At 36.6% G+C, this 27,259-nt stretch overlaps 1 protein-coding gene and 1 long non-coding RNA gene across 8 annotated transcripts; one reads left to right on the top strand and one right to left on the bottom strand.

Moving 5' to 3' along the window:
- Nucleotides 1–12,969: 12,969 nt before the first annotated feature.
- Nucleotides 12,970–15,787, bottom strand: LOC125256774. Of its 5 annotated transcripts, none has more exons than XR_007182182.1 (6): nt 15,552–15,787; nt 15,399–15,464; nt 15,140–15,235; nt 14,118–14,253; nt 13,781–13,845; nt 12,972–13,676 (listed from the first exon to the last, which is right to left on the bottom strand). It is a non-coding gene; the product is annotated as an uncharacterized LOC125256774 (long non-coding RNA). The 5 variants fall into 5 exon arrangements; XR_007182180.1 differs by having other exon boundaries at nt 12,974–13,676; nt 15,140–15,275; nt 15,552–15,785; XR_007182183.1 differs by lacking the exon at nt 14,118–14,253 and having other exon boundaries at nt 12,970–13,676; nt 15,399–15,461.
- Nucleotides 15,788–18,255: 2,468 nt separating this feature from the next.
- xk (X-linked Kx blood group (McLeod syndrome)) lies at nt 18,256–26,683 on the top strand. Of its 3 annotated transcripts, none has more exons than XM_048173297.1 (4): nt 18,256–18,680; nt 21,485–21,747; nt 25,068–25,563; nt 25,673–26,683. In XM_048173297.1, exons 1-4 carry the CDS (start codon nt 18,436–18,438, stop codon nt 25,782–25,784), a joined length of 1,116 nt encoding a protein of 371 aa, XP_048029254.1. In that variant the 5' UTR covers nt 18,256–18,435; the 3' UTR covers nt 25,785–26,683. The 3 variants fall into 3 exon arrangements, with proteins under 3 accessions (XP_048029254.1, XP_048029253.1, XP_048029252.1); XM_048173296.1 differs by having other exon boundaries at nt 18,257–18,680; nt 25,690–26,683; XM_048173295.1 differs by having other exon boundaries at nt 18,261–18,680; nt 25,068–26,683.
- Nucleotides 26,684–27,259: the final 576 nt, after the last annotated feature.

Raw genomic sequence — 27,259 nt, 5'->3', positions numbered from 1 at the left:
CCCGAGGACAGACATGTGCACAGACAGACCGCAAGTGGTCCCCAAGCATCTGCCCTTTTGGTGTCTGACTAGATAAGTGCCCTTTTCTAAGTCATAAGTTGGTTTTGTTATTTAAATTTGGCCCATGGCATTAATTCTCAATTAATTGTGTGCCTGAAAACTGCATTGAGATCTAATTCTGCAAGACAGCACAAGCCCCTACCCCTCCCCTTCTTCTAAATCCCTCATCATAGCCACTACGCAAATCAAGTGGCGTAGCACTGGTGACCAGATATGTATACGTAGATGCCACATTCGACCACTCCAGACATGTGGAACGGTCAACATGACGTCACTCACAGAATCAATGATGCCACAACATTGCGCAGTTTCTGGTTGTGAAACCAACAAAGATGATCCCAGAGAAATGGGATAACCTTTCAGGTGAGAATCTGTTGGTTTGTGTTTTGTATATGTATTAGCTCAATATTATGGGTTTTTAAACTATGGTAACTTTTTAATGTTGTGTCAAGTGTTGGGGAAAGTTACTTTTAAAAGTAATGCATTACAATATTGCGTTACTCCCTAAAAAAGTAACTAATTGCGTTAGTTACTTTTTATGAAAAGTAATGCATTACATTACTTTTGTGTTACTTTTTCTCACCTGGGCTGGGCTTGCTTGTTTGTTTTTTAGTAACAACAAAAAAAGTTCTAATTTTAGCAAATGTTAAGGCCCTTTCACACCAAAAGTGAAATGAATAAGCCTCAGGCCTGTATTTACACCTGTACAGTAGAGGGCGCAGCTCAAACAAACCTTTCAGCTGTGCTGCCATTCTGGATTAAAGAAGAACAGGATACAGGAGAAGGAAGTTCAACACTCTTATTTCTAAATCTAAAGTAATTTTTGCTTATTTGTATGGCTGAATTAGATCATTGAAGGTCAACAGCAAAGACATTGGTTAATAAAATGAGATTAAATACATACATAATTTTATGTAAAGTATATTTGTGTAATTTCACTGTTTTTATTCATTTTGAGGAATACTGAATGTTTTTGTGCCAGTGAGATGAGTAAATGCATGTTCACATTTAGTCTAGAACTACAATAACCATCATGTTCACACAGCGCACACAACACCTCTGGGTCAAGAGAGCTGTCAGTCAATAAATGTTAAAAAGTAACTTGCGTTACTTATTTGAAAAATTAACTTTTGTTAAAATTACATTTTGTTGTAAATTGAACTAGTCATGTGTTACTTTACTAGTAACTTGAAAAAGTAATCTGATTACGTAACTCAAGTTACTCCCAACAGTGGTTGTGTCAGCATCATCTGATGAAGTTTATTGAGATATAGATAATCATATATGTGTCTAACTACGGTTGTAGACGCACAGTCAACTCATTCTCAAATGTTCACAGACCGGCTTTGACAGTTCTAATATGGTGGATGACTTAAGTGTCGTGGCCCATAGAAACAGCAGCTAATATATATATATATATATATATATATATATATATATATATATATAATGTTCGTTTTTACCCTTTGCTTCACATTGTTTGTCACTGCTGCCAAATTAAACCACTATTACAATATCTATATAAAGCCAGCCAATCACCTAAAAGCGAGTCTGACTTTTTTTTCTTTCTTAAAAATATCGTCATACGGGGTAGAAAATGTCACCAAATTAATAAAATGCATGCAAAATTCAAGATATGAATTTCCCCTGAGATTTTGTCTGATATCATGATAAAATTAAGCAATATCGCACAAGTAAAAGTGCTGTTTTCCCGAATATCAGCACGATTGCAAATGTAATTTTAACATTTTCATTTTAATTCAACAGATCATTTTAATACAACAGTTCAATAAACAATAAGTTGATATTAATTCAAATTTTTAAATGGTAATGTCAATTTTGACTGTTTTTGCTCTATTTCACAAACAAAAATAATTCTGAACAAATCATTTTGAATGCTTCAGTGACTGAATGATTTAATTTTTTTATATTTCATATTTTTATATTTTAAATGAGACAGGGTACACAGAAGGATGTTAATGCCTCAGGGTACTCTACTCTAAAAAAAAAGTTGGGAACCACTTGCATAAACTAATGCCATAGTCAAAGCCTTATGCACAACTTTCATCAACATTATGAGGTAACTATAGCGAATGTGTGTGTCTAGGATAATGGATGAAGTATGTCTAGTGATAACAGAAATGCCCTATAGCTTATCTTCACCAAGTGTGAATGAACATAGGGCACAGACTGAGCCCTCACTGTGTTGGCAAAATAATTTTTCATTATATTAAGAAAGGGGATGACACACACAAAGCTTTTTGTGTGTCAAGGGGATAGCACACAAAAGGTATTGCTAAAATCAATCTACCAGGCTCCCCACTTCCCAGACCTCCCACACCTTCCTTTTAATTCGCCAGTGAAATGGTCCTCAGTTTCAGTCAGAAACATGCTTTACAATCAGAATGCCATATGCTGTTCCCCACTACGTCTGCTCTCCTCCCCTGATAAGATAGCAAAACCCACTCCATGAGCGCTTTAATCAAAAAAAGAGGTTCTTGTGTGTGTGTTTGTTTTGTTTTCGCAGGTTCTGATAAGGTTGGCTGATGTGATGCTGACAATTTGACCTTCTTATGTTGAGGTTCACTGGTAACATAAGTACAGAAATTTGTGGTATTGATGGCAATACATATACAGCAACAGCTCTATAACTGCCAATGAAATCAGAAGTGCCTATTTGTCACCGTTTATCACAGTCCTGCAGACCACTCTCAATATCCTATTATGTCCTACAAGTGTGTGTCCTATCTTGTGACACCCACAAAAATCAATTAAAGGTGCCATTGAATGTTTTTTTACAAGATGTAATATAAGTCTAAGGTGTCCCCTGAATGTGTCTGTGAAGTTTCAGCTCAAAATACCCCATAGATTTTTTTTAATTAATTTTTTTAACTGCCTATTTTGGGGCATAATTAGAAATGAGCCGATTCAGGTTGCGGCCCCTTTAAATGCCCACGGAGCTTGCGCTTGCCTTAAACAGTGCATAAACAAAGTTTACACAGCTAATATAACCCTCAAAATGGATCTTTACAAAGTGTTCGTCATGCATGCGGCATGCATGCGTTGGATTATGTGAGTATTGTATTTATTTGGATGTTTACATTTAATTCTGAATGAATTTGAGGCTGTGATTCGTGGCTAACGGCTAATGCTACACTGTTGGAGAGATTTATAAAGAATGAAGTTGTGTTTATGAATTATACAGACTGCAAGTGTTTAATAATGAAAATAATGACGGCTCTTGTCTCCGTGAATACAGTAAGAAACGATGATAACTTTAACCACATTTAACAGTACATTAGCAACATGCTAACGAAACATTTAGAAAGACAGTTTACAAATATCACTAAAAATATCATGTTATCATGGATCATGTCAGTTATTATTGCTCCATCTGCCATTTTTCGCTATTGTTCTTGCTTGCTTACCTAGTCTGATGATTCAGCTGTGCACAGATCCAGACGTTAATACTGCCTGCCCTTGTGTAATGCCTTGAACATGAGCTGGCATATGCAAATATTGGGGGCGTACACCCCGACCGTTACGTAACAGTCGGTGTTATGTTGAGATTCGCCTGTTCTTCGGAGGTCTTTTAAACAAATGACATTTATATAAGAAGGAGGAACACTCAAAAAAATAACTTGTTGGTCTAACTTAATTCAATTATGACACCTATTTCCACACAGTTGAACTGATTTATTTGAACTTAAGCTTGGTTAATTATACTGATGAGTAAAATTCGTCCTAATTGAATGAGATCACACCAGTTTCATTTGACGTATTCTGTGAATGTTTCCTGAACATAATTCACTCTTGTTGATCCAACAAGTGCTATTGCATTTCAGACTGGTGCTCTTGTGCAGAGTTGCTCAAGTTTTCTGTGAAACATTTGTAGCATGCATTTAATGATCAGGTAAAGAACTTCTCATCACTGGCTTTAGCACAGTTAAAGCTTGTTGAGAACAACATAGATTTATTTCATGTAGCCACCCATAGCCTAACCACAAGGTCTACACTTCAGCATAATGGCAACCTCATAAAAATCGACATAACATAAACTCTTTTAAATGTCAAATATAACTGAACATCAAACTTTAAAAGGTATTTCCCTTTCCTAAAAAACACATTAAACAGCACTTAATTTCAACATTTACTGTCCCGATCTATCCCTACGCAAAGCATGCTGGGAACTAGAAATCCACTGCCCAGTTTCAATCAATGCAACATAAATAATTTGTGTAGTCCCAACACAAATGGTTTAGGTTAACCTAACATTTTGCAAATTTAATTTCATTTAACATAATACATTTGAGTGCAAATGCCAAATAAGTAAAAAACTAAAGATTTGTGTTGGTTCAGCTTATTTTGTTTAAATAAACTGAGCAAGCAGCTAGAATCATTTTTTTGAGTGAAACAATGGTGTTTGAAACTCACTGTATGTCATTTCCATGTACTGAACTCTTGTTATTCAACTATGCCAAGATAAATTAAATTTTTAATTCTAGGGCACCTTTAATGAATTTTGGGACTTGCAAAAATGTTTAATATGCCTTCAGCCTTGATATGCAAAAGGAAGTGACAACTGAGGGCAAAAAAAGGGTTGTAGATCTGTTCTGGTATAGTGGACAGCAGGAAACGATGCAAATAATATGCCACTAACCACATGTTCATGTGTAGTTAGGATAAAATAAACAGGCATATATCTTTTATTGTTTACGTCAAAAGCAGTGCACCAAATCAAACTCCATATGATATTTTCATGCAAACTCATATGTCAATTTTTTTGTTTGGCAGAAGCCAACATGAACAAATTATGTGGCATGACCTTATACTCAAAAAGCATAAACAAAATTATTTAAAGAACATGTCATACCCAAACAGATGTCCCCTGCTCAGTGTTTAGGGAGCCATGAACACTTCATAGGGATCATGTGTACTGGAACACAGCCTTATTGATTAACACTGATTAATACTGACCACTGCCATATTTAACTTTCCAAATGATCTGTAATGAATGACAGGATGGGGGTCCCAAACCAGGATTTTATTATAATAAAATATTACATTTAAGTCATATGAGATACTAGGTTTGAATTAGAAATCCATTATTAAAATAAAATAAAGACATGAATGGAGGAATAGGACATGGCAGAAAAATAAATTATAATATTTGATTTGACCCACTGTGTGAAAAATAACTATGAAAGATATTTATGCACATTCTGTTTATAACTTTTTGGGACATGGAATTTTTATTTCTAATTATAAAAGTAAATCTTAAATAACTTACAGTGGAATCAAAATGAACGTTAAATTATTAAGACTTCTAAAGTTATAAAGTGCTAGTATTGTGTGTAAAATATAACTTTTTCTATGATAAAAAGAAAAGCTATGATAAGACTTCTGATACAATATTGATTGTTTTTACAGTCTGCTCTGAATCGCTTCTCAACTGGCTGTTCTTTAAAATAATGTCTTTTTTTCTCTTCAATAATACAATTCCACTTCAGTGTGTGGCAATTTTATTGATTTTCCTAAATGTCACATCAGCTGAATGTCTCATCTATACGACATTATCTTGGACACGCCACTCCTTCCAGTCCGCAGACAGGATTTGGAAAAAAGAAAATGCTGCTTATTGAGTCCCAGCCAAACCCCGGATATGTTGATTAAATGTCATTCTTTATTATGTTCCATAAGCAAACAGACAAAGGGCCCAACTCTGATTACCTGTCTATGAATCCATAATAGCATTTCAGGGATTCCTTAGGAATATCTGTCTCAAAGAATGACAAGAAAATTGCTTTCTTTTCTTCGTCACGAACAATGGATAAATAAGATGTTTTTTTTTCACGTGTTAAGAATTAATCAACAGCTTGTTACCAAGTAGTAATGAATTCTGGAAGGAAGAAAAGACTAATCATGAAAAACAAGCAAAGAAAACTCATGTCAAAGGTCATCAGACTTGCAGCAAACTGCTGTAACCTTTTCAGTAAGACTGGCGATGAAAAGGTTCAGTTGAGACCTTTGCTTCTTATCAGAATCCTACTGCTCTGTTTTATCAATAAATTGAGCACATTCCTGATGATGGCTGCATGATCGAAATGTTTCTGCATCAATAAACTTCTTGCTATGACCTTGAGCAGAATTTTTTAATCTCCCTTTACAATATTTCTAATATTTCCTGTTCCTACCACCTGCAACCATTCAGGTGTGTGCAAGTTTTTTTTTATTATTATTATTCTGTATTGCATTATCAAACTCTTCTATTCATCAAAGAATCCTGAAAACTTTACACAAAAATATGAACACAAACATTTTTAACATTGATAATAAGAAATGTTTCTTGAGTACCAAATCAGCATGATTTCTGAAGGATCATGTGACAATGAAGAATGGAGTAATGATGCTGAAAATTTAGTTTTGCCATCACAGGAATAAATTACATTTTAAAATTCTTTTTTTTTAGTTTTATGAAATATTACTAATTTTATAGGTCTATTTAAATTTCAATTTTTTGTATTCTTTGTTTGTTGCTACAAAATCATAAAAATCAGGGTTTCAAATCGTAGACACCCAAAGATTGGTGGGGTTGCAAATTTTACAGACCTCATAATAATGAGTAAAGAATAAAAAAAGCTGATAACATTCAGTTTTTCATGCTAAAGATGACAATCAACATTCCTGAAGGTTAAAAACCTCCTTCTAAACACCTCCTCTGTTGAAAATCATAATTTAAGATGTTTTTTTTAAGAACAAAAAGAAGAATCTGATCAATAATGAACTGCAGATCAATTTTGAACATGTAGTTTTAGTCATGTGTCAAGGTCTGTGTGATCACACTGTGCCAGTGCTGATGTATCTTGAACTCTGGAAATCATTAGTGGCTCTGAGGGGGTCCTACTATGGGGTTAGGCTGCTCATGTATCTCTATGAGATTTTCATTATGTTTGTTAGTAAATGCCATCTTTGCATTGATGGTAGAGCACAGATCAGGCATGTCCTCATAAATTGATCCCTCTCATACACACACATGAACACTTACATGGGAAGGAAACCATAGAAACCTCACAACCATTTTCCCATGGCAGCTGCCGAACAGATCGCACAAGTACTCAGAGTACCTCATTTTGGTCTGACTCACGTTCAAAGATTAAGGAGAGAATGAATTTGTGAATGATGCAACCAGGAGGGCAAAATCAAGAATGGCACTAATATTCTAGGAAAGTAACATTCTTTCCTTTGATTGATGGCTCAGTGTGAGGTGGGTGAACAGAACAGTGAACAAAAGCTTATGAGCAAAAACGAAGAGTAAATTTCAAAGAAAACCACTGGGCTGTAATACTTTTAACTATTCAAATTCAAAGGATAACCATATTTTTTCAAAGATTAATTATTTTCATTATGTTAGTGTAACCCCTCACCTAGGTCCTACTCACCCCGCTCTGCGTGGTCCTCAAACCTGGGTGTCTGGCGTGGGAGTCGGACGTTCTGACAAGAAGGCTAAACCTGCAACCTCTAGCATCAATTGCTAGAGCATCTCTTGAGATCAGTGAGGTTTACTTGCACAGCGACTACTAGCTGGCCTCTGTTACACCCACCCCTCTAAACCTCACTCCCATCCGGGTCACGGCACCAATGTAACCCCTCACCCAGGTCCTACTTGCCCCACTCTGCGCAGTCCTCAAACCTGGGTTTCTGGCGCGGGATTCGGACGTTCTGACAAGGAGGCTAAAGGCTGCAACCTCTCGCATCAATCGCTAGAGCATCTCTTGAGATCAGAGGAGTGAGGTTTACTTGCACAGGGACTACTAGCTGGCCTCTGTTACACTCACCCCCTTAAACCTCACTCCCATCCGGGTCACGGCACCAATGTAACCCCTCACCCAGGTCCTACTTGCCCCACTCTGCGCACTCCTCAAACCTGGCTTTCTGGCGCGGGATTCGGACGTTCTGACAAGGAGGCTAAAGGCTGCAACCTCTGGCATCAATCGCTAGAGCATCTCTTGAGATCAGAGGAGTGAGGTTTACTTGCACAGCGACTACTAGCTGGCCTCTGTTACATTAGCTCATTGTTTAAATGAACTACTTTATATGCATTTTATATACTTAAGAGTATAGAGATAGATAGATAGATAGATAGATAGATAGATAGATAGATAGATAGATAGATAGATAGATAGATAGATAGATAGATAGATAGATAGACAGACAGACAGATGACTTTGGTAGTATTTGGATAAAAGACTGATTTGCCTGTAATGTGGCAAATAAGCTTCATTTTGCAGGTTGTTCTTGAAATGGTACTGATAAGCATTTGCCTTAATATTTATTTTCCATCTGTCCTCTTTATCAGTGCCAACTGATAGTAATTCATGGTCAGATATTGCCTGGAAACCTTGAAAAATGTGTGTGCAGTTCTAAAAAGCCTCCATTGACTAATGTTAACTGTATATTCAAACAAAATGTTTTTCCCTCCAAGCAACAAATCAATTGCAAACATTTCATTACTGTAAACTTGTACTACCTGATTCTTTTCTGGAAGGCTCTTGAAAGCTTTCACCAGGTAGGCTATTAAAGACATCCTTGAAACACATTTACACAACGTCATTTCCTCTTTTCTTTGATGAACCTAAATTCACGAGTTCACACTTACATATAATTAGATAGAGTAAAGGTTTTGCGTATTTGGCGTGCTGTCTGGGGGTAGGGCTCCGAGCCCAGAGTACTCCCCCCGGATGTGATAAGAATAGTTAGGACTAACTGACTTAACAGAATGCGCTCCTCTTGTGTTAATTAGGTTAATTATCTTAATGTGCTCCTCCTGAACTTTGTTAATAAAACGTCATTTTCATTCCTAAACACTCCCTTTGCATACAACATACAGAATGTACAGGCCTTTATCTGACTCCAAAGAAGTAAATAATGAAATGAAAAGGAATTGAGACACAAATGACAATTACATGAACCCATACGAGACCGAGTGGCACAGCTGAACTCTATGGGGTTTCCAATCACATAAATGTAATGATGCAGACCACTCTATTCACTGTCACATCTAACAGCTATGAAAGAGGACTTCCTTTCCATCCTGTTCCGTTTACAGGGCCTGATCTCAGTGGAAAATCACACACTGATTAAGTCTGACAGCATTTTGTTCTCTTTAGTCCTTCTGTAGACAATTCAGGAATACCACTGGGTTTTATTATACACTGGTCAAGATAATGCATCGCCTGAGCCCACCAGAAGGAAATTCACGTTGAGATTTTTATTAGGGTTATTCAAGTTCGATAGAGTTAAGTTACATTTGTTATTCACTTCCTTAAAATCAAGACAGTAGATAAATACCCAATTTCCACTAGTTTCTGTGCATTTTTAACACATTCGGAAATCATTTTCTCAATTGAGACCATTTAAATGCAGAATTTCTGCCTGACAACTGATGGCTCATTGACAGATTAAAAATGGCATTGTTTGTGTCTGGCTTTTAAATGAAAATCTATCTATCTGTCATTCTCCTACCTCTGTAACCTTTCCCTTGCTTCCTCTCTCATTTATGAAGCTGTGTGTTTATGTTTGATGTTCTATGAGATCATATCCAACTTATCTTACATTCTCTTGAGCCAGCGCCAATACTAATCCCGTTCGGAGAGCCCGGAGGAATAATGGAGCAGAGTGAAATGGGGGTCCGTAATCATTGCCGAAATCAGTTCCTGAAAAAACTGTCAAATTACACAAAAATGGGATTCTATTACATTGCATTTATAGATTGGCCCACAAAACACACACAAACAGAGCCTGGTAAATCGATAAGACTATGGGAATCTATATCTCAAGCGTTAAGTGGGCACACACTGGGAACCGTTAACATTGCTCTTATTCTTATCGCTGAATGGTTTCAGGATTTTCAGAATTTAATTTTCCCAGCCTAGTGGCTCAAGCAGAAAAGGCACTTAACTGTATAAAATAATGAATGAAACATGTATAGGGCCTGTAATAATAAACACTTTCACTAGCATGTAATTGGTGCCTGATTAAATGCACTAAAAAAAAATCAGGGAACATCACGTAAGAAGGGATGAAAGTTTCTGCCTCAGATTAAAAAAAAATAAAAAAATAAAAATGTAAATGTAATGTAAAGTTTAAAATCAGAAACAGATGTAAAGTCCTAATTGCAAGAAATAAAGCAACTTTGAGATTTAAATGTAAGATATAAAGTTGCAATTATGAGAAATAATGTTTCTTGATAGTGCTTTTTTATACAAAAAAGTGGAATGGTTCATTTGTTATACATTTTCATTACTTAGCCATTTAGTTTGCTTAGAGCATTTGGCTTTAATTTAATTTTAACTTTAATTTGGTCTAATGAACTCTTATTCAGGGTGACTCGCAAAAAGTGCTTCAAGACTTCACCAGAAGTCAAACATATTATTCAAAAAAGTAATTTTCTAGGAAAAGAAGTGCTTTCTGTACAAAACCGGATAGACATAATTATTTATTTATTTATTTTTAAACAATCAAATTGGTGCAAATGTGCTAACATGGAATAATTAAAGTATTTTTGGAAGAGTTGAGTCATGAGTCTGCACCTGATGATGGGGAGGAGGTTGATTCCATCCATGGGCTCTAAGAACACAAAGCACTCAGCCCTGCTGGAAGGGTCAGCTCAAGTGGGCAAGTCATGGTTCTAGGGCATGTATTGTATGTACTATAGGAGGGTGTCCGTTGACTGCCATGTATGCTACAAGTGCAGTACAAAGAACAAGTCCAAAGCATATTTTTTAGCACACAATAACCACCGTTTTATACGGCAGTGCTTTAATCAGTGTCTAAAGCGCCCTCTATTGGTGTTTATTATTCATTACAGCTTATGCATGACTAAAGTTGAAATGTGCAGGAGTGCTATTACAGATTATATGTCGCTTTGGCACATTTTTCGAAACAGCAAAAACATAAAAATTTGTACCAACCTCAAACTTTTGAACAGTAGTGTATGTGTTTGAGGTTTTACTTACTAGTCACATGGTTCATAATGCCTTAGAGATGTTGTCTGACAGGAAGTCCGCTCCAACTCTGCTCATTACTCATTACACTTCCTGTTCAGTACATGTTGCCCCAAGAACACATTAATCTGCAAATTAGACAGAATGTATAGATACAATGTATAGAAAGGGACTTCCCATTTTACACACATATTGCATACGTATTGCAAGTAGTATTGCAAGTAAAATAGTAGGCCTATATCAAATCATTCTGTTATATCTTTCATAATATAGTTGAGAATCATAAAGTATGGTTAAAAATAGTTGTTAAATATAGTAGTTTTGCTGTGGTATTGAAAATTTCACTGGTAGGCTTATCTAAATTTAGGTAGCTTATTTATTTGAATATAAGTATATCTGGGTCAAACAACACAAGCAATTTAAATTCATTTTATGAATTTAATCATACGGGTCGCCCATGAGCCAAAGGCTATTCTGCCGTTGCACAGGGCATCCCAGTCCATCTTGGAGGTGTCTGTATGACCACTTTACTCCTGAAAACCGTGCCCAGCATTGCCCCGTCCTGGTAAAAGTGGGGTGATTTCCAGGGGACCAAGGCTTTGACGCAGCTATGGGTCACCTTGAGAGTGTTTCGGCCTGTGCGCCATACACAGGGTGGGACAAGGGCTTTCAACCAGAGCTGGAGTGGTCACACGGGACCCTTTCCTCCCCCGTTCCGTCATTCCCAAGTGCCCTTCGGAGGGCGATATATCCCGTTTGGAATGCACTGGTAATTTCAACTGAAACAGGAAGACAGGTAGATATATCGAACAGCCCCGCCGCCTTTTTTAAAATAGCCAATAGCATTTCCTTTATATCACAGCTCGGCCAGAGCCATTAAAGGATTAGTTCACTTTCAAATTAAAATTTCCTGATAATTTACTCACCCCCATGTCATCCAAGATGTCCATGTTAAGTTTTTTGATGCGATCCCAGACGAGAAATAAGGGTCTTATCTAGAGAATCCATTGCTCATTTTCTAAAAAAAAAAAAAAAAAAAGTTTATACATTTTAACCATAAATGCTCATCTTGAACTAGCTCTCTTCTTCTCTATTTGAAATCCAGCAGTGTAGACACTGCTAAGTGTATTACTGCCCTCCACAGGTCAAAGTTTGAACTAAATTGTCATATACAATATGCCAGTGCAAGTATATAACAATTAGTTCAAACTTTGACCTGTGGAAGGCAGTAATACTAGTAAAGTATTGATTAAAAATTGGGTAAAAATTCTAATTAAGAAGAAGAGAGCTAGTTCAAGATGAGCATTTATGGTTAAAATGTATATAATTAACAAAATTTTTTTAGAAAATGAGTGATGGTTTCTCTATAAGACCCTTATTCCTCGTCTGGGATCGCGTAGAATGCTTTGAAGCCGCAATGAAACTAATTTTGACCTTCAACCATTTGGAGTCCATTGAAGGAGAAAAATCCTGGAATGTTTTCATCAAAAACCTTAATTTCTTTTTGACTGAAGAAAGAAGGACATGGACATCTTGGATGACATGGGGGTGAGTAAATTATCAGGAAATTTTAATTTGAAAGTGAACTAATTCTTTAAATTCAGTAAAACTTCTGTTTCTTTTTAATATCTAACAGTTTATCCTCCTAATCTCCTCTATATCACCTGAAAATACAGCATTCTGTGCAGAATTTAAATGGGTCTGATACCTTTTGTGGTCTGAGCTGACTCATGGATATGGCGAGCGGATCTCTGTGCTCATGTCCCTGGACCAGAGCAGACTGCTCGCGCTGCGGTGGTTCACGTTATACTAACGCAAAAAAAAAAAAAAAACGGACTTCATTCGCATCATTGGAAAGCATATTTACACTGTCTGAATCGTTCCCTATTCTCTATATAGTGCACTATCTGCTATTCACCATGTAGAAACTAGTAAATGTGTGAACAAATGACCGATTTCAGCTGCAGCCTCAGCGTCTGTTGATAGTGTAGGAGGGGGCGGGACTTCATATTCTAGAGAGCATTTGATTGGACAGAAGATTTGATGAGAAGCTAAAGTGTGATGTGATGTCATAAAAATCCGTGATCCGTTTTAGCGGGAGTGAGAGACTGTAAGTTTTGAATGCTTATATCTCCTAAATGCGAATTTTATCATTGTGTTGGAACACACCAGCTTATTCATACACTCTTAGAAGAAAAGGTTCTATATAGAACCAAAAAAGGTTCTATCAGGCGCTACATATATGGAACCCCTAAAAGGTTCTATATAGAACACTTTTTAAGGGTTCAATCAAAAGAACCCTTTAGGGTTCTTTATTGCCAGAAAAAAAGGTTCTATATAGAACCTTTTAGGGGTTCATTTTATTGATTTAGTTTTTAATTTATTTTAATTAAATTTTATGAATTAACCTGCTTATATAGTTACTTTATCACTAGAAAAACTTAAATACCCATAGGCATAACACATCAACATAATATGTAATCATTTAAGACATTTTTGCATATTGAACAAAAAGTAGACAGCCAACAGATACTTTTGACATCTTTGTTTTCAATCAGAATCAATCAATCCATTTTGATGCGGACTCTCTTTGCGTTCAGGGGGCTTGACATCCTAAGATGGAGATGCAAGTCAGAAAAACATTTATTAGACTTATGGAGAGTACAGTACAACAGAAAACAGAAAGGAATCTCTCACAATTACATCTTAAAACTTACGTGAATCATAGAGGAGTGTGTTATTTTCATCTTATTGAAGTAATGCTGCACTCCAGAGTCCATCCCTGCAGTAAGAGTGCAAACAGAAATATTAATGTATTATTATTAATTATTGCATTAAACATGGAAAATAGAAAAACAAATATAAGCCACTTCAGATTAGCATATTTATAAGTTTCCCAAAGTTGGTACTGTGAGTAAAAATAATGTACTTTTTTGTGTCATTGGTTTGCAGTTGAAATGCATCTTAAAGAACCAAATACAGTGTTTAGCATAAATTAGGCCTTCAATTAATTCAGAAAAAAGTTTGCTATAACTGCAAACACCAAATACTCACAGCTATATCCACAGAAGAAGCATCTTCATCACCTCCTTTCTTTGTTCTTCTGGGTTTCTCTTGTGGTCTGGCTGTGATCACGTGATTTGACTGCTCCTGAAACATCGTTTTATGCGTTTTCTAGGTCCAATACAATCTACAGTACAAAGAAAAGTGTATTAGGATATAACATGAACTCTACCACCATTATTGATCAGTCTTATTTCTGCAGACTGTATTCAGGCTTTAATCTTAATAGTAGTTAATATGAAGTTTATGGTTAACAAAACGTGAGAAATGAAACTTTAGTTGGTCACAGAGCTTATCTTCCGTAATGATCCAAAAACGTGTTGGTCTCCAGAAACGTTATTGCACCTCTTCATAAAATGGGCGTCAGAACTGTCATTTGACTCTTAGTGACAGAATAGATCATTCTTTCGTCATTTACTCTTCTTTATTTATTTTATTTATTTGCAGGTTTAAATGAAAAACCAAGATTTGTTTTACCCCCATGATCTTAAATGCATAACTTATTTCAGGTTGCAAGAAATTAAATTACAGCTAATGTTTGCTCTTAAGTGAAAGTCAAATGTTTCATAAAGGGCAAAATAGTGAATGCATAAAACTCACTGGCTGTAATATCTCATCCCATGAACATTTACAAAGCCAAATAACCTATTTGAAGTTCTCTACTGCTACTTTTTTCTAATTTGTTCTAAACTTTCTGCAGATGTGGTAGGTGTGTTGTCTGCATATTGCGCTGATTACATCTTTTGTGGCAAGACATACCAATGTTGCAAGCATTCACTCAACCTAAGTTTCACCATGAACTGTGTTAGCTTTTCACTTCTGCCAGTTGCATTGCGTTTACACTATAATTGTATAAATTATAATACATATTAAACATCACTGTATTTGGTTCTTTAAGATGCATTATGAAATGAAATTGACAAAATTGCTTTCATATACTGTGTTTAGCATAAATTAGGCCTTCAATTAATTCAGAAAAAAGTTTGCTATAACTGCAAACACCAAATACTCACAGCTATATCCACAGAAGAAGCATCTTCATCACCTCCTCTCTTTGTTCTTCGGGGTTTCTCCTGCGGTCTGGCTGTGATCACGTGATTTGACTGCTCCTGAAACATCGTTTTATGCGTTTTCTAGGTCCAATACAATCTACAGTACAAAGAAAAGTGTATTAGGATATAACATGAACTCTATAGCCACCATTATTGATCAGTCCACAACCGTTTTAACAGAGATTTTAGGAATTCATGTAAGAAATGAGAAATGACAAACCTCCTGGCGGAGAATAGCGCAGGCCCGGCCGGACAGCACCGTAAACCACATTTCTTCTTTTTGCTTCTTTAAAAAAACATGTAAGGTGTGTACATTTATCAAGGATTTAGGCAAATGTAATTAAAATAACGTAAGAGATATCAATTTTCTCACTTAGCAATTTAATTGTCGTCCTCTCGAGCGCTGAGCTCAAACGGACGTCCGTAACGGTTTGAGTTTAAAATGCTGCGTTCACGCGCATTCTAATTACTCGCTCACGACGCGCGCGGCTGAAATCCGACACTGCGCGTGCAGACAGTACAGAACTGATCAGCGCATACACATGCAAGTTATTTGCTGTTTATGTCGAAGATCGTTTAATGGATATTTTTGGAGGGTTGGGTTATAAGAATTGACTTCTAATTGAATTTAAGTAATTCCTACAGGATTTTCTTTTACCAGCAGATGGCAGAATTTTGCCCCTAGCGCCTCATTACAGGATAATGCGGCAATTATTTTTTCTAATAAACCTATTAAACTTGAAAATGTATATAAGTTTGTTTTCTTCAGAATGAAAGGTGTGCCTAAGTAAAACTTAAGTAAAAACACAAATATAATGTTCAATAGTGTAATCATTTAAATAAATGTATATAAAGCACATTTAGCCCAAATAACCCTTTGTGCCAAAAGGGTTCTTTCTCCTTAGAACCTTTTAGGCGGAAAGGGTTCTATAAAGTTGGTTAAAGAGCCCTAGGTTCTATATAGAACCCCAAAGAACCTTTTTTTCTAAGAGTGTAACATTAAGGCTAACATATTCATAGTCAAGTCAAGTCACCTTTATTTATATAGCGCTTTTTACAATGTAGATTGTGTCAAAGCAGCTTTACAGTGATAACTGGAACATTATTTTGGCTGCATAGCAGCTCTTAAAGAATAGTGTCAATGCAGGCAGACCAAAGCACTGTTGAATATCAAATGTCAAGTCAAATGTCAAGTGTCCCCAACTAAGCAAGCCAAAGGCGACAGCGGCAAGGAACCCAAACAGGTGACACCAGGTGGCAAACAAGTGGCAAATAGGTGTTAAAATGGAGAAAAAAATCCTTGGAAGAAATCAGGCTTAGTCGGAGGGCCAGTTCTCCTCTGGCGAACAGTGCTTTGTTACGACTCAGGTTGCTATCATAAGTCCGATAGGATCGCAACATTCAAAGTATTTATTTCAGTTCGAACTAAAATAAGAATTGAATTTTTAGTTCCATACTAAAAGCTAAAAAACTTTGATTTCAGAGGGACTTTAAATACTTAATAAATTTGTCCTTTATGATAAATATTTTAATTATCACATATTTTAATGACTTTTTATAAGAGTAAAAAAATTGAAATGATGAGATTAAAGTTGAAATTCTGACTTTTAAAGTCTGAATTTTAGCTTTTTAATGTCTGACTTTTAAGTAATTTTAAAGGGTTAGTTCACCCAAAAATGAAAATTCTGTCATTTATTACTTACCCTCATGCCGTTCCACACCCGTAAGACCTTCGTTAATCTTCGGAACACAAATTAAGATATTTTATTTGAAATCCGATGGCTCCGTGAGGCCTCCATAGGGAGCAATGGACACTTCCTCTCTCAAGATCCATAAAGGTACTAAAAACATATTTAAATCGGTTCATGTGAGTACAGTGGTTCAATATTAATATTATAAAGCGACGACAATATTTTTGGAGCGCCAAAAAAAAACTAAATAACGACTTCTTTAGTGATGGCCGATTTCAAAACACTGCTTCAGGAAGCATCGGAGCACAGATGAATCAGTGTGTCGAATCTTCTGTTCGAAGCGCCAAAGTCACGTGATTTAAGCCGTTGGCAGTTTGACCAGTGCCCAAGGAAGTCGACCGGAAGTTGAAGTCGGCCGGGTGCCGCCATCTTGTAGCAGAACTTCACTTGCGTTAGCATCCCCATTGACTCCCATTCATTTTGGCGTCACTTTGACAGTGAATAACTTTACATCTGAGGCGTTTAAAGACTCCATTTGTCCATTATTTATTTCTAAAGATACACGACAATGTATAAAGGGCTCCATTACCTTCTATGTTACATTATTGCCCCGTAGATACAGTTTTTGTAAAAATAGGCTAACGATTGCGTCATAACCACTCGACTCTCTGTCGCACAGTAGAGAAATTACCGTACAGACAGGAGGAGAAGCTCGCAGGCAATCGGGAAGATGTCAAGAGAGATGGCGTACTGGAGTTACATTTTAAAATACTATACAAAATAATTAATCAGAATACTTACTCCTGCTTACTCACGCCAAAGAACTCCCCGCTCAAGCTCGCCGTCTCTGCAAGATTAACGATGGCAGTTTGCACGCACAGCTACTAGAAGATTTACATCTGTCAGACAGGTTGCGGACGTCATCAAGCTTAGTTTGAGTCTGCGCGTCAGAAACGGAAGTGCTAAAAATCGCTAAAAATGGGCTTCACTTGTCTCAATTGAGTTCCAATGGGGTCGCTGTGTCCATTTCTTTTACTGTCTATGAGTTTGACACGCGATCTGAATCTTGATTCGACAAACTGATTCATTTATGCTCCGATGCTTCATGAAGCAGTGTTTTGAAATAACAATTCATAATTATATGTAATATTATTTACAACATTATACAAATATTAGTAAATATTATGTAAAATATTATTCACAAAAGCATGACTTTTTTCTTATGTGGCATAAAGTGGCATTAATCCATCATCATATGGAAATCTAAATCTGGTTTGAATTATTTACACTTGTAGGTATCTTAGCATTATAAAAATGACACTAAATGGGCTCAACCCAGGACGTCGATGATGCCGCTGGTCATCAGGTAGAACGTGACCGCATGAACACCTGCTAACAGCAGTAAATATTGAGCTCACTGCGCCCTCTACCGGTTAGAATTGCAATAGATCTATTCGCCGCGGTGATCAGCTGTGAATCTGCGGCTGGTGCTTGATGCGTCCACTGGAACTTTAAAATGCAGGCTCAAGAGAACAGAGAGCAGAAAAGCAACATGGCTGAGTGAGGATGAGACTACCCAGCTCTGTCCTTGTGTCGGTCTCTTTGTTTACGGCCGAGACGACGGCTGCTCTGTATCTGAGCAGCACTTATCGCTCCGCTGGTGATCAGATTTGGCAGTGTTTCACGCTTCTCTTCACGCTTGTGCCATCCGTGCTGGTGCAGCTCACACTGATCTTTATTCACAGAGACCTGAGCAGAGACAGACCTCTAGTACTGCTGCTTCATATATTACAACTAGGACCAATAATAAGGTAAGCAGCGACTCTCCTTTAGCTAATGTACAGTATTTGGCTGCGTTTCTTCTTACAAGCCTTGGCTCTGTGGAAGGGAATCAGCCAACCACATAATGAGATACAAACAATGTCCATTGTGCGAATACACATAGGCCTAACAAAGGTGTTTTTTCCTCACGCGCAAGATGAACCTGTGCTTTACCTATTCATAAATATTATGAATATATATCGTTTGATTTATAGTCCACAGTGCGCAGTCATGTCAAAGGTTTCATGGTGCAAGGATTCATGTCCCCGGGTCTTTCCATAAAATGAGTACCGTTTCATTTTTAAAAAGGTGTTAACATTCTAGACATTCTAAATGTAATTTATATTTGGCCAATAGCTTTTTTTATGTATCAGGACTGCAGGGTTATTAGTTTACACTTCATTATTAGCTTTTTTTTCCTCAAGCCTATGGCATGGCACAAGATATTTATTACAAACAGAATTTTAAGCTGATGTTACAAATATCCAGTTTAATTGATTAATTAATTAATTACTACAAAGGTAACAGTACTGTAAAATAAGAGGTACTTCATATCATGAATGGATGATGTCATAGTATCTTTTGGGGATTCGTGACTCATAACATGGGATAAGACTCCTGTTATTTTATTTTAGATTAGTTGTTTTTTTGTTTTTTTTTGTGAACCACCAATTCCTAACATTCTGTTGATGTTCTCTTTAGGTTCTTATTCTTGTAACGTTCTGGGAACCAAAAATTGTTAGCTGGGATATAACACAGACACACTGGTTTCCATGTTTTGTAGGGACTTCCCATAGACGTAATGATTTTTATACTGTATAAACTGTATATTCCATCCCCCTACACGAACCTAACCCCTAAATCTACCCATCACAGAGGACTTTCTGTATTTTTAGATTTTCAAAACACTTAATTTAGTATGATTTATGAGCTGTTTTCCTCATGTGAACCCAAAAAAACGTCCCCATAAGGTCAAAATATTTACACAAGGGTCCACATAATGTATAGGGAATAACAGGTACACACACACATACAGAATATATATATATATATATATATATATATATATATATATATATATATATATATATATATATATATATATATATATATATTTCTTTGTAACATTATAAATGTCTTTACTGTCACTTTTGATCAATTTAATGCATCCTTGCTGAATAAAAGTATCACTTTCTTTAATTTCTTACCAAAAAAAAAAAAAAAAAACTTTTGAACAGTAGTGATAATGTTACAAAAGCTTTCTATTACAGATAAATGCTGTTTTTTTGAACTTGCTATTCATCAAAGAATCCTGAAAAGAAATTGTACACAACTGTTTTCAACATTGATAATAATAACAAATGTTTTTGAGCATCAAATCAGCATATTAGAATGATTTCTGAAGACTGGAGAAATGGCTGCTGAAAATTCAGCTTTTCCGTCACAGTAATAAATTACATATTATAATGAGCATTAGAGACTTTTTTTAAAACCATTAAAAACCTTACCAATCCCAAACTGAGTGTGAATGTACATGTTTGCTAATGCAGCAAGTTTAATAAATTAAAAAATACATAAATATATTTACTAGGTTTTGTTAATGTGCTAAAATGCCTACAATAGCACATTATATAAGTTGGTGTCAGTTTTTCATTGTTAAAGTCATTGATTACACATATAATGGAGCACACAAAAGGCACCCTTTTTGTGAAAGGACCCCTCTGTAAATGATAATTAGGAGCTGCTCCTGCCACATAATTACAGTCCTTTTAAAAGGCGCACTTCAAACCGTTATTTATTTTCCACGTACCATGCCACAAGCCAGTTATAGACAATTTGTGTCCTCAGATTATCTGTTAGTATAGTTATTGGTGTTATTGACAGCTTCCATTCCAGTCCAGGCCTCACAGTAAACTGTTCCATCTCTATCAGTCCGTGTTGTTGCATTGACCATGTGCATAATTGAAGCATTGATATTGCCTTCTCTAATAGTACAGTTTAGTAACTCAACCTGGGCCAGCTCATTCAGATAAAGCTCAGCACTGTTTTAGCCCTGTGTGATTCATGTATAATTCAGTTATTTATTTCAGTGAGTTTGTGTGAATGGCCTGTGAAAGCTCTCTTGGCCTTCTCTTAACACTCTCTCATCCATCACATTATCATCAAGGTTGCCTACACCCTATTACTGTAAAATGGCAAGGCTGTTGTCAAGGTTTGGGATAGGAAATGCTCACCGAAGGTTTGGCACCAACTACCTGTCCTGTGAGACCTAGCCTCTGCATTTTAAATGAATGAGATGGACAGATCGCCCACTGAGGCCTTATAAAAGCTGTCCTCGGGTAAGATACAACTAAGCGGGTGAGCTTTCATTGGGTGCAATTCTCTGAGCACTGGCATGGTCTATTGTGACATGCGGATGGATATAATTTGCAATTGGATCCAATTCCAACCCAGTGACCCCTTAACATAAAAATGGTATCTTTTCTTGGTTGCAATGTTTAATTGAATAACACTTCCAATTATTAAGGTAAACTAGTGCTGATCAGGTTTTTGGTCATTTTTGTTTTTGTTTATTTTATTTTAAGAATAAAAATAACCAAAGGCAATATATGTTGTTTCTTTAGGCTTAGGGTTAGTATAACTATAATAAAAAAAGTATAGAACAAATGGCCCAAATTTAGAAATATAACCTGCAAGATTATATTAGAAATATTTTTTAGAACATTTCTAAACAAAGAAAATATATCTTTGAATTCATTTTTCTAAACAGTAAAACAACATTTTATTCCATTAGGTGCCTGGATGCCTTCTGTATCTATGGCAGCGCTGGAAAGGTGGAGGAGCCGTATGTCACCATCACCCGTAAGAAGCAGATACCCCGGGAAGGGCAGACTGAGGAGGTGGAGCAAGAAGTGGGACAGGCGGAGGGAAAGTTAGTCACACACAGAGCCGCTTTCGCCAGGACCTCGGTCATACAGGCCTTCCTGGGCTCTGCACCCCAGCTCACACTGCAGCTCTACATCTGTGTGCTGCAGAGAGGGGTGTCCATCGGTAGAGGTGAGAACACACACACACACTCTCTCACACACACACATGTTGGCTTATGTGATTTATGGTGACTCTCAATAGGTGTAATGGTTTTTATACTGTACAGACTGTATATTCTGTCCCCCTACACTAACCCTACCCCTAAACCTACCCATCACAGAAAACTGTCTGCATTTTTTGTATTAAAAAAAAACAACACCGTTCAGTATGTTTCTTTAGACCTTTTGGTTTACGAGGACACAGTGTCCTCAAACCATGTTTATGTTGTAATACCCATGTCATTATACACATCAAGTACATTCCAACACACCTAAAATAGAGTGCTGCAGGAGACAGACTGGGTTAATATAGGCTTTTAGAGAAACTGAAAGCTTATCGCAATAGTGTAATTGGTTTTAAAATACGCAATACTTGATTCTGACCCGTCAATCGTTGGATTCATCGGTCATATATATTTCTGAATAATACCTTGCCCATGGCGACCGACTGCTTATGCGAGAAGCCCATGCAGGTTAACATCATATGTTAACTATATGATGAATTATATAAATTCTCATGTTAGTTATATAATCTGCAATGAGTTTGCAATTCAGAGGATCTGTTGGATTTACATCACGTAAATTCATCCATTTTTCCCAAAATACATAAAAGTAAGTAGCCAGTGAACTGGGAGAAGAATAGAGTCAACTTTATTATTTCATACATGTCTCTGATATGAATAAAATTACTTCGTCAAATTACAATTGAAAGGATTATTATTGCAGACATCGGTGTATGGAATTTGGATTTTTTTTTTATATATATAATAAAATTCATTTAAATGGCTATTTAAATATGTCTGAAACCTCAAATAAACATTATATGCTTGAAAACACTGAATAGTTGTGATATATGAAAAAAGACAAAGCATGTTTGAATTTAGCAGTGTCACACTGAACGTTCCAATCACACCGGCGTGATCGTACTCATCAAAGGGTTAAATTAAGGGGGTCAAATTAAAACTAAGGGGGAACAATATCAGATCTGAGGGGGCAATGCGCCCTTTTGCCCCCTTGTGACACCGGCCCTGAGCCCATGTCCTTCAAAGCTGTGCATATGTTCACCCTCTCTGCACTTTCTAAGTAAGCTAATGAAACTATTTCCATTCAAATCAATATTTGATGCTTATTTCATTATTTATTTGGTAAGTAGCTATGTAATAAGTGGGATAATGTACAGTCATACAGTCATTTTTCCTTCAGGGTGATACAAGATCATGAAAGCACTCTTATGGTTATTTTGCAATAATGAGCAGCTGACATTATCACTTACTGTACCTCATACCAATGCCAATGACTCTTATGAATGCTTATGAATGCATGCTCAGTTTCACTTTCGTATTCATGGTCACAAATACTCTTGTGTAAAGGGAGCAGCTGTACCGAGTGGCGAGGTTGCCAAGTTTTACTGTTTACTGGCACAAAGGCAGGACAACCTGTCAATCACATGAGACCACAGCAATAGCAAATCACAACCATCCAATCAATTCCCAATGGACAAAATCAATTCCCGCCCTACATTCTTTCTCATTCGAGAAGCCGTTTCACTCAAATAGGTTATATGTCATGATAGGAAAGAGAAGACGATGACAACTACCGTTTCATGCTGACTTTTTAAAAACAAAATGTTGGACTAATACGTTTCCAGAATGAGAATGACTTCTTAAATCATCTTAAGGGTTTCTAGAGCATGCCTAAGACTTATTCCTGCTTTGTTTTTGTCCTGTTATCTGGGCTTGTGAAGTACAGCTACCAAAGAGGAGCATTACAAGCTTATGTACTTATGAGTTTCACTGTTAATGAGTTTTGTCATTTCCACCACATCTGTAAAGTGTTAAATGTCAGAGAGAGCAATTGGTTTTTATGTCATGTTTCCGCCCAACAAGTATGGTCTATACACAGTTTCCTCCATAGAATAATATCTCTCTGCTGAAGGTGGAACTGTTCCCCACGTCACCCGTCTAAATTTAACAAGCTCCCCTCAGTGATACATTCAGCACACATGCTTGAGTTTCAACTAATGCCTCTGAAATGACTTCGGCGGGTGTACTTATCTATTTCCTCTTGTTATCACAAGGACGCACACTTTGTTTCTGAGAATATCAGCTAAAATAGATAGCGTGTTTTCAAACAGTACGTGCAGGCCTCGACAGACAGAAATAATTTATAAAATGTACAACAGATAAATTAATTACAACAGATAAATTTAATTTTAAAACAAAGTTTTGGTATAAAATGCTTATAATATTATGCTGGTAATATAATTAATGTAAAATGTGTGTTTTATTAGAAAGCAAGCAAAGTAGTCTCTTCTGGACTGTTTATTGTTGGCAGCTGTCACTGTACACTAAATATTAAGATTTATAGACCCGACTCTGCCCTCCAGATATGTTGTCATCCGCTCCGCATGAGGAATGTGTTGACAGCCTTGCAGTCTGTCCTTGAATGCAGTATTGCAGATGGAAGATCATAATGGACAGTGAATCAGTCTGACCCCATTACCCCTGAGGCATAGAGTAATGAAACGGTGACTGACTTTAGATCAGATGGAGGGCTGAAAGAGGCCATATGTTTGCACCGTTGGTGGATTTAGGCCTTCAGGGTCTCTGCTTCTGCTCTCCTTTTATTACTTAACAATAATAGTAAACAACATAGTAAATTATGTGACTGAATGGCAACATATTGTGCTCTGCAGTTGCCGTATGGGGCCCCAACCTGCCAAAATTAAAAAGAAATAAATATAACAATATGAGAAATGCAATTAAAACAAATACAATACATTTTTTCTTTTTTTTCTTCTTTTATTTATTATTTCTAAATGTATTTTTAATTTCATTTTATTCAATATTTATTTATGCATTCATTTTTTATATTTATTTATTCCCAGATGTGTTTAGTTTAATATTTATATGTTTATATATTTATTTATTTATAGTCTTTTATTATTTTTACTTTTCTTTGAGCAACATGGCATTGAGGATTTATTTTATTTTATTTTATTTTATTTTATTTTATTTTATTTTATTTTATTTTATTTTATTTTATTTTATTTTATTTTATTTTATTTTATTTTATTTTATTTTATTTTATTTTATTTTATTTTATTTTATTTTATTTTATTTTATTTTATTTTATTTTATTTTATGCAGGTTTGTACTTCCATACATAGTAGAGTGGTTTATTCCATATCCACACATCTGACACAAGAGCTTTATTCGATTGCTTTAACCACAAAGTATGTTTGTACTGGATGTAACATGATTATGTTTCACTCTTCTCTCTCCCTTCCAGGCACATTGATGGTCATTTCCCTTCTCTCAATTGTATACGGAGCCCTACGCTGCAATATTCTCGCCATAAAGATACGCTACGATGATTACGAAGTGTCCGTGCGTCCGTTGGCGTACCTGTGCGTGTTCCTGTGGCGAGGGTTCGAGATCGCCACTCGTGTGACCGTGCTGGTCCTCTTCAGCTCAGTGTTGAAGGTGTGGGTGCTTCCGGTGGTGTCAGTCAACTTCGTCCTGTTCTTTCTTCGCCCGTGGGTTCTCTTCTGGAGCAGCCGTTCCCCGTTCCCGGAGAACATCGAGAAGACGTTGACGCGTGTGGGGACCACCATCGTCCTTTGTATGCTGACATTCCTGTACGCTGGAATCAACGTGTTCTGCTGGTCCGCTGTTCAGCTCAGACTGGACGACCCCGACCTGATCGATAAGGGTCAGGCGTGGAGGCGGGTGGCAGTGTATTATTCCCTCCGTTTTGTCGAGAACACGGGGCTGACTTTGATGTGGTACGTCTACCGGACTGAATTTTACCAATGGGTGGATGCTCCCGTGTTAGAAATACTGCTGTTGTTGGGTTACGCCACCGCTGTGTTTTTTATGTTGCTCTTTTACCAGTTCTGCCACCCTTGCAGGCAACTGTTCTCATCCAGTCCAGCCCAGGGTTTTGGGGAGTGCTGTGGATCTCTCTGCCTGCTACGTGGGACTCTTTCCCAGCCAGGCTCCATAAGGACCAAACCAGAAGGGAAAGACATTGGAGATGATCCACCCTGTGTTACCAAAGGGGACATCGGGCAGAGTTTATGTGGCACCGTATGAGCAAAGCACAACTTAAAGGGATAGTTCATCCAAAAATGAAAATTCTGACATTCTGACATTCATTTACTCCTTTATGGTGTTCCAAACCCATAAGATATTGGTTAATAAAGTAAGATATTTTTAAAGAAACCTGAGAGGTTTCTGTCCCTCCATTGAAAGTCCAAGTAACCAAAACATAGAAGATCGTAAAACTAATCTATTTGAATCGATCGGTTTTTTAAGTCTTGTGAAGAGATATGATCGCTTTATATGATTCAGGCTTTTGCTCACATATAAACGCATACATAGAGCGTATCACATATGGTAAGAAGCTAGAAGAAATCTAATTGGTTCTCATGAGCGTTTGAATCATGTGATGCATGCACTAGCTTCTGGATTTATCATATGTTTTACTGTGTAGATGTAAATAAAAGCCTAAATTTAAATGTGGTCGTCGTATAAAGCAATCGTATCTCTTCACAAGACTTCGATTAAACTTTTTGATTTATACGGATTCTTCTACGATGCATTTACTTTATGACCTTTTTGGATGTTTTAAGATTTGGTTATCTGGACTCAATGGAGGGACAGAAACCTTTCGATGATTAACCAGTTTTATGGGTTTGGAATGACATAAGGGTGAGTAAATGATGACAGAAAAAACATGCAGGTTTGGAACATGAGGGTGAATAAATCATGACAGAATTTGTGTTTGTTCATGAGCTATCCCTTTAAAACATTGTCATGAAGTGCCCTTTAAGGAGCGAAAGGGAGAAATGAAATTAAAATGTTGGATTTCTGCCTTTTACCTTTTATGGTTTGTTGAACTTTCAGATACTTTTTCTTGTTTGGTTTACAAAGCTTATGAGCCAGCATGGTCCACTGAAGTGCATGTGAAATTCCTTAAGAAGATGAAACTGCTGCTTTTGTCATGTGATGTGGGAGCACTCTGTCCCCTGTTCGGTGTTGGTTTGATTAATGTTATAGCTTCTACGCTCTGTCAATGTCTGCAATATTTAAAGCAGATTTATTTAAAAGATTGTACTTATAGTTATAAACTTTCGTTGATTTTTCCATCACCTTAAAGGGTTAGTTCACCCAAAAATGAAAATGATGTCATTAATGACTCACCCTCATGTCGTTCCAAACCCGTAAGACCTTGTACGGTATACTGTCCATGTCCAGAAAGGTAATAAAAATATCATCAAAGTAGTCCATGTGACATCAGTGGGTTAGTTAGAATTTTTTGAAGCATTGAAAATACATTTGGCCCTAAAATAACAAAAACTACAACTTTATTCAGCATTGTTTTCTCTTCCGGAATCCTTTCCATTGAATTGATTCCATTGAACTGATTCCATTGAATTGATTCCATTGAATCCTTTCATCTGTCGGCGTTGGTAATGC

The sequence above is a fragment of the Megalobrama amblycephala genome, linkage group LG21, assembly GCF_018812025.1.
Source record: "Megalobrama amblycephala isolate DHTTF-2021 linkage group LG21, ASM1881202v1, whole genome shotgun sequence".
NCBI lineage: Eukaryota > Metazoa > Chordata > Actinopteri > Cypriniformes > Xenocyprididae > Megalobrama > Megalobrama amblycephala.
Note: the sequence above shows the minus strand (reverse complement) of the source record. Positions and strands in the feature narration are given on the sequence as shown.

Excerpts from the sequence above, each read along its gene's own strand:
- xk (XM_048173295.1), top strand. The coding sequence starts at position 18,436 with ATGAGACTACCCAGCTCTGTCCTTGTGTCGGTCTCTTTGTTTACGGCC. Across the intron at positions 18,681-21,484 it reads CAACTAGGACCAATAATAAG|GTGCCTGGATGCCTTCTGTA; the intron begins GTAAGCAGCGAC and ends TTATTCCATTAG. Across the intron at positions 21,748-25,067 it reads AGGGGTGTCCATCGGTAGAG|GCACATTGATGGTCATTTCC; the intron begins GTGAGAACACAC and ends TCTCCCTTCCAG.